Below are 8364 nucleotides of genomic sequence, written 5' to 3'. Positions count from 1 at the left end.
TACTTTATCTACTTCGAACAAATGTTTTTTGTCTAGTTATGTATTATGGCGAATTCAGATGACTGTATTGTAGGTTAATTTATATTTAACGTCTACTTTATGTGTTATGGTGGATTCGAAAGACATTATTGTAGGTTAATTTATATTTGAATGCATATTATGTTTGTTACGAGCTTTGTTTATTTTATTCACTCATTAATTTTTTTTTATTCATTCTGTAAAATTAAAAAAACAAATAGAATGATTCGTATTTTTTTTCATTATTAATATTTTTCTGTCAGTTGTGACCAACGGAAAATGGTAGACTTTATTTTTTTAAATTTTTTCTATCAGTTAGGATCGACAGGAAGATGATGTGAATCCAACAATATTTTTAATTTCCTGGCGGTCAGGAACAACATTAATTGATAATATTTGACAATAGTTTAGTATTTATTGTTGCATATATCCGACACAAATTCTGTCAGTTTTAAGACCTTAACCGACAGAAAATTCATTTCCTGATGCTGGTAATTCTACCGCTTACTATATCAGCCATTGCATCCATTTTCTGTCGGATTTTGCTTAATATTCGACAGTAATATATGTTTTTTGTCGGTTATCATAGCGATACTGATAAATGATTTCGTAGTAGTGGACAACTTGTTCTTATGCCATGAAGAATGTTAAGGTTCTACTATAGAATCAATTGACAAATGGGAGTAGCCCAATTACTTAGAAGGACATGCAAAGTTCCTTTTTTCTTCGATGTTGGGTTAATACTCCCAACAAGAATTGCACATTAATCATCAAGTTGCTTGACTGCATTTTGCTACATGAACTGAAGAAAACAAAGAAGGCAACATTTTATTTACTTTCTATAAGCAAATGGAGTATGTATGCTATATAGTTGGATTCATTCATCTTGAATAAGCACACTTTTCTTAATGTCAACCGAAAATCATAAAGAAAAAACCACCGAGTACAACACAAATAGTTGTATGATCTAGGTCGAGTATACAACAAGATTTTCTGCTCATATTTTCTGTAATGACGTTATGCTCATTTCTTGTCACTGCATAATGCATATATGTAAATAATGGAAAGTGATTTATACACGCTAATTTTCTCCTATTTTCATCATGTTTATATCTGGCCATTGAGATCAATGGACATGAACAAGCCTAATATGTGGAAGAAAAAAAAGAGTGTTTGAAAATGATTTTCTTAAACGAATGATTCCATTCGGATATCAATTAAATTAATCACTAGATCTCAATTTTACTTAACAGATTTAATATCCACTTGACTCAATAGCAGTTAATCAGTTTCCTTAGAACGTTTTCTTTCTTAATGGATTCCCTTTTTATCTTCGGTACAAAATCTTACTAGTTCCTATTGTTCAATAGGACTTAGAGACAACAAAAACATTCCTCAAACCAATAAATCAAGAAAGTTGCAATATGTATCAAGTAAAGAATTAGTACTAATGCTGTTCCTTCATTTCTTTGGCAATATTCAACGATTCAAGGAAAAAAATTCATCATTGTATTATGCAGAAAAAATCAGTAAACTTGCACTACATGAGCTCTTCCACATGAAAATGAAAACTAACTAATTTGTTGCTATGCTTAATTTGAAGCGCCACATATTTTGACGATCAGCTTGAAATTGCAAGTTAAACGTACGTACGCATGTAGTTGCAAACCCATACAGACTCGAGCAAACTAAAGTCAGAGTCTGAGCTCCAAATCTAGATCTTGGGTGTCACTTGATTCAGAGTTGTGACTGCTTGAGCCCATGGAGCTACTTCTGTGTTTTTTGCTCGTCCTGTGATGAGAGTCCTACATATATAATACCATCACCAAATAAATTCAAACTTGGATCACCAGTACATTTATAAACCTATGAAATAAATAGAAAAGACAGTATATCAATTGATAAATATTTTTTGCATCCAATTTTTCTCTTTCTACACATCTCTATTAAATTGTTAATTGTTAAAAGGGAGGGAGACTGCTGGGGATCGTACCCGCACCGGGATGCATAAGCGTCATTTGCTACTGCGGTAAAGCGTCATCTGTGTTTATTATTGTCTCTTGATTTTCCTTTAATAACAGGGGTGTACATGGTGAAAAAATGAGTGTGTTGAAATTATGTTCCTATTAATTTTGTTTCATATTATAGAAATGAATGTGTCAAAGTAGAACTGCATTTGATATGTGAGAGAGCATGTGATTGTAAGTACCTCTACTGGAGGTGGATTTAGAAGGTGTCTGGTCATGCTGGATTGCACAAAATGTTGGGTGTCTAAAATGGCATTACCGGGGACGTCCCATCTGGTTTTAAGAAATTGAAATTTTACGTACGGGTTAAAAACAAACACAGTTTCAGGAAAAGAAAAACAGTTCACAGAAGTCACAAAGAATTCAAGAGAGAGAGCGAGAGAGTAAGCATATGCACCTGGCTGTTGTACTAAGTTGGGAATTATGTTCACCACCATATGTCATGTTTGCTCTTTCATATTCACCAAGACCGCCCGTCTGCAAAACCAGGAAATTTTAAGGGATTGAATTACTTAAAATTCCACAAGATTGATCAGAAGTTCTACTCATACGAAAATAAAATCCATTGATCTGAATTACTATCTTTCAAGGCTGATCAAGAGTATGATTTTCAGAGGTAATGAGGATTTGGCTATAAAAACTGGATTTGTTGCCACATGTGGCCAGCGACTAACTAGGGTTGGAGCCAAATAACGAACAAAATTAAGAAACTTAGAAAAGTCAATCAAAAGGGGGAAAACCGCTTTTGTTCTAATAAAACCGTTATTGTTCACCTCAAAAGGGGAAGAAAAGAATTGCTCCAATTGGGTAAAACTGTTTGAACTGTAAGCGTTTGTTGTGGGTGGTGATGATCAAGATATAGATGAAGTTGGACATGACTTCACAAGCATTGATCCACATATATGTATGTGCATGTTGACTCGTCAACAAATTAACTTGGAAACGAAATTACAATTAATGGAAATGGTGGGAAATTACACAAACGCACCATGATGTTGGGGTGGAAGCCATGGAAGCCATAAGAGAGTGAGGAAGTGGAGGATGGTGAAGAAGAGAAAGATGATGATGGTATGGATGAATAAGCTGTTTGCGCTCTTGTCTCCTCCTGCATGATTATAAGAATTTATACTAAAACCCCATTAGAATTAAAATTCTCTCTCTGCAAATGAACCAAATACGAATTACTCAGAGATAGAGAAAAGGTATATGCATACGCACGTTGCTGAAACTAGTGGAGTATGGAGAGTGGAGGGAAGGGTGATAAGTGCTACCCATTTGACCATGTAATCTGATCTTCTCCAATTGAGCCACTCCAAGGCCTCTCTGGGGTTGCTTTGGCTTGTCTGAATTGCTCTTCTTTCCCTTCCTTGAAGAAGAAGAAGAACCACCACCACCTCCTCCTCCTCCCATGTTTGGCTCCCCAAAATAACTGCTCCCCATCAGATCAATCCTCTTAATTTCGATTTCTCCTCGCGCTAGGTATGTACGTATGTATAAGATTAGCACTTTTAGAGAGAGAGACGCACACAGAAATAGAGCAAGTAGAGAGAGAACGAGAAAACTGGTTTTGCAAATCCCAAACTTTGTGGCAAGCTACTAGCTGAGAAATCAGAGATCTCCAGTGACCCTTTAAAGCTGGTTTGCTAAGCCAGTAATTATTGCATAGCTGGATCAGATTGTGTGTAGATTCTAATGCTTTATATATATACTTAGATTTTATGCTCCTTCTCTTTAGTTTTCCCTTAATTTCATAACTTCTCTAATTTCTTTACTTTAATATTTACCATATTATTTGATAATTGTCACATACAATATTGTATTCAATTTATCAAATATTTCTTTTCCTTCAGATGTGGACTTTATACACTGCCACTTGAAAGCGATTGTCTATATGATTTAAAGTGTTAAAATATTGTCCGTTAATCGAACAAGAAACTACCTTACCACGCGCTGTAGACGAGTTGCATATGTCAATAGCTAGTTCATGCCGTCTGCAAATTTTATTATAAAATTTTTGTTTTTGATGATAAATTAACAATTAACATTTTGCTTTGGCTGCCATACTTATGACAGAATTTTTACAGTAGCATCTTTACCATATATCGAAATTGGATTATATTTAAGCGAATTATTATTATCACTTTCAAAATTTCATTTTATATTCCTCATAAATGTATTTTTCTTTCTAATTATAGAGAGTTTGGAGTGCAAAATGAGATTTTTGAAGTGCCAATAACAATTCTCATATTTAATTGGTAATAAAAGATATTGAAAATTTAGAAAAATGCTTTTATTTGGTCAAAGGAATGTAAAAAAAGTATATTACTTTTTTTAATTTTATTACAAACGATATTATATATTGTGAAAACTGTTATTGTCATTCTAAAAATTTTATTTTAACTTCGCACAAGCATATTTTTATTTGTAAATATAAATAATTTGGTGTAAAAAATGAAAATTTTAAAATATCATTAACAATTCTCTATATTGTTTTAAATTAAATTATAAATATGAGATTAAAGAGAATTTAGAACGCGATGAGTTAAAAACAAAGACTCTGTCCGTTAAACAATCCATCACTAGCATATCATTTCTTCTGATTTTGCAGGTTTTAAACTTAAGTGGGTTCCACATTTGCATGTGGTTTCCAGTTCCATGATCATCTTGTATATTTGCTTACGGTGCCCTAAAAGCCCCAGCTGTTAACGTTTCTTTAAGCAACTTATTAAGAAAGGAAAAAGCATTATAAAATATATTATATAGCACATCATGGAAGCTAGACCAAATCACATTTAAATTATAGATTCTAGAAATCTTTTTTTGCAGCTTCATGGGGATTGTCTATTACTGATGAGGATTAAATGAAAAAATATTGGCTTCTCAAGCAGCTAACTAGCTGTACGTGTGGGTCGATCTTATATATTTAATTAATTAAGATTTACCTTAATCTTTTCCCTATATAAGATAATAGAGATCAATGTAAAATATGTCTAGTATTAAAAATTCTCAAATTTAAGTAGTTTCTCAAAAAGAATGGTAAAATATGGAGAATTGACTAATATATGGTGGGAAATTCGATTAGATATGTTTGTTTGTGAATGGTTAAGGAACCAAATCTAATTTGAGCTGTTCCACGCATGATCTGTGGGTCATATTTTATGAGTTGTTGTGTGGTGGAAAGTGAGAATGCTCCATTTTCTTAAACGTACATGTGAACTCATGCAATTACCCAAAAAACCTCGTTTATTGAGGTTTTCTCAAATTAAACATTGAGCATGTCAAGCTAAGTTGCTAACTGTAAGTTAGAGATTTCATATTCAAATTTCATGAATAGAGTTCAATATAATTTATAGTTGGTGCTATCCACACATTTTTATTTTTCGTACACATCATGTTAATTCTTATTATGTTATTTATAAGTTAACTAAGTAAAAAGAAGTGTGAAATAAGTGACATAAAACAAAAGTTCGCCAAATTTTTTTTTTTTTTTTTTTTTTTTTTTTTTTTGAAGAAAAAGGTCGCCAAATTATGAGTTAATAAAATAATATAAAACAAAACCTCAAAAGGTAAAGGTTATAAAACAAAAGGGAAAGGTTATATTTACTTAGGGGTAAAACTGTTAATTTCTGTCACAACTGTCTCTTTATAATAGCGACAATTGTACAACGTTGGCATTGGAAGGAGGCAAATTCCATTTTCTACAGTAATTGATAACGTGAAATAAGTGTACCTATACAGTTTAAACACCAAACAATTATTCTTAACTGTTTATAATGAAGTTAAATAAAATCACTATATGGCATAAGACTTATGTAGCCCTGTTTAAGTACAGTGTTTCCTTAAACATCAGTCTTATGGCTTGTGTTCAAAGTGTATATCTCGAAGTAATTTTTTAAAGTTAGAAAATTTCATGAAATACGTTACTAAAGATTTCAAAGTATAAGAGCATGAAGCTAAAAGTATGTAGTCAATATCAATACATTGTACACTAGATAAGTTTGGTATAAATTGCCTCATTGCATACTCTAGCTTGTTAGTTTGAACTGAATTTATATCGTTGCAACGTCATCCAAAATTATATACTTGTACTACTACTGAAAGTCCTATGGGGCTATTTGTATACGTGACTTATATTCGCCATGAACTTTAGTAAAGTGCTTTTTTCAGCTTGTAAATTTTGAAGTATATTTTTCTTTTCGTATTTCTCTAACCTTTGTAGGAATACAAAAAACAATTGTCAATTCCCGATAAACTTCCACACTTTTCAGAGTTAAATTCTACTCAAGTTCAATTTCTTGAAGACTGAAGTCACATTATTTCAGACTTGACAACGATGACCTGTCAAATGATCAAGACTTACTATCATCAGTGGCGGAGCCAAAATTTCATGTGCAAAGGGACCTTACACAACTATAGAGAAAGAAAAAATGAATAGTGGTTATAAAATTACTAATGCAAAACGTTATAAAATATCTACAAATAATTTTGTAGTCAAAATTAACATATGCATAGATAATTTTATCCACTTATTCTCCACGAATTTCATATTTTGAAACCATTGTATGATATCATCTATACTATTGAAAGAATATACTAAACCCAGTAGAGAGAATTATTACAAAATTGAAAACCCTAAATCTCAAGTAAGAGGTAATTAAGATAGAGTAGAAACAAATATTTTATAGAGAATAATAGAGTTTTACAAACCTTATTGTTCTTTATTCAATAAATTTGAGATTTGGAATGACTAAATACATGAAAGTCAAGAAGAATAGGGAGAATAGGTATGCCGGTGTTGATTTTGTAAATTAAAAGTAGATGATGGGTTTTAATTTAAAAGTTGTTGATTTGTGATAATGACCATTTAAACTATTAACTTAATTTTTGGGAAGGATATGTTGGATGAATAAAAAAGAGATATCAATTGGATTTGTTTTAAGTGTTGAGAAGGGTTGCAAAGTAAAAAAAAAGTAGGTGTAATAATACTAATCTTATTTTTTGAAGTCAAGGTAGGCCTAGGACTACTTAAGTCCTTATGTGCCTCCGCCAGTTACTATCATTGTCATATTTCGGTCTGGGCGGGATTACTTTTCGGGCCCGATTCCACCGTAGCACGATATTATCCGCTTTGGGCCCCTAGCACACCCTCACGGTTTTGTTTTTGGGAACTCACACGAGAACTTCCCGATGGGTCACCCATCATGGGAATGCTCTCGCGCGCTACTCGCTTAACTTCGGAGTTCCTACGAACTCCGAAGCCAGTGAGCTCTCAAAAGGCCTCGTGCTAGGTAGAAATGGGAATAAACATATAAGGATCACTCCCCTGGGCGATGTGGGATGTCACAATCATCATGGGAAGTTTTTTACAATATGTTGTAATGAACGTGTGTGTGTGTGTGTGTATATTGTAATGAACAAGACAGTCACTTTCGAGCCGTTTTCCAGTCAAACCACAGTGAGTTAGCAAATCTTAAGGATCAAAGTGATGTGTTATAAAAATCTTAAGGATCATTTTGACTAAAAAACCTATTTTATGTCTACTACATATTTGGTTTTGAAACAAAGAAGCGAATAATTAATTAAAACTGAAAGATAATGAAAAATTAAGAACACGTCTGCCGTCAAATCCAATTAATACCTCATTCTTTCTTATGGTGTACATGCAACGATTTCAACCATGTCCATTTAATATAAATTATATTCGTTAACCGATGCTTGAAGCTACCTGTGCAAAATGCATTTCTAATTAGAAGCACATTATTATTATAAAATTATATAATAGCATTACTAAGTAGACTGCCTATAATCTACATTATATCATTCAACTGCATGAATAAATTATAAAATCCATGTCGTGAATCATATGATTAATTAAAAACAATTATACAGAAATGTGAAGATGGTGTGGTTTCCTTGGTGCCCTATTAATGCCATGCCATGTGTATCGTTGTCATCAGGCACTGACGTACCACAATTCTTACTTAACAATAATGTTAAACATATTTTAGTAAATTCACATATAGTATCACATATTTCCATTAACAATTTTACAGGAAATAAGTAGTTTTATTCATTATTCACAAAGAAAAACAAGAAACTTTGATTTTAAATTATGTAAAAAAACCCTATCGTGTCATTTGCGAATTGTGTATGTATAATGTACCTTATAAAATTATGGCTTGTTTTGAACTAGTTTTATATGAGGCATTTCATTCAAGCGCATTTTCCATGTTCATTGATGAATATCTAACATTGTTTGATGCAAACAAAAATAATGCATACCTAAATAGTTATGTGTTTTTTAAACTCAGAAACAATT

At 32.3% G+C, this 8364-nt stretch overlaps 1 protein-coding gene across 1 annotated transcript; it reads right to left on the bottom strand.

Annotated features, from left to right (window-relative positions):
- Window positions 1-1606: 1606 nt before the first annotated feature.
- LOC137729760 (protein SPEAR1-like) lies at window positions 1607-3616 on the bottom strand. Its single transcript, XM_068468784.1, has 5 exons — window positions 3264-3616; window positions 3034-3150; window positions 2443-2522; window positions 2228-2318; window positions 1607-1823 (listed from the first exon to the last, which is right to left on the bottom strand). Exons 1-5 carry the CDS (start codon window positions 3483-3485, stop codon window positions 1713-1715), a joined length of 621 nt encoding a protein of 206 aa, XP_068324885.1. The 5' UTR covers window positions 3486-3616; the 3' UTR covers window positions 1607-1712.
- Between the last annotated feature and the right edge of the window lie 4748 nt (window positions 3617-8364).

The sequence above is a fragment of the Pyrus communis genome, chromosome 1, assembly GCF_963583255.1.
Source record: "Pyrus communis chromosome 1, drPyrComm1.1, whole genome shotgun sequence".
Taxonomy (NCBI): Eukaryota; Viridiplantae; Streptophyta; class Magnoliopsida; order Rosales; family Rosaceae; genus Pyrus; species Pyrus communis.
Note: the sequence above shows the minus strand (reverse complement) of the source record. Positions and strands in the feature narration are given on the sequence as shown.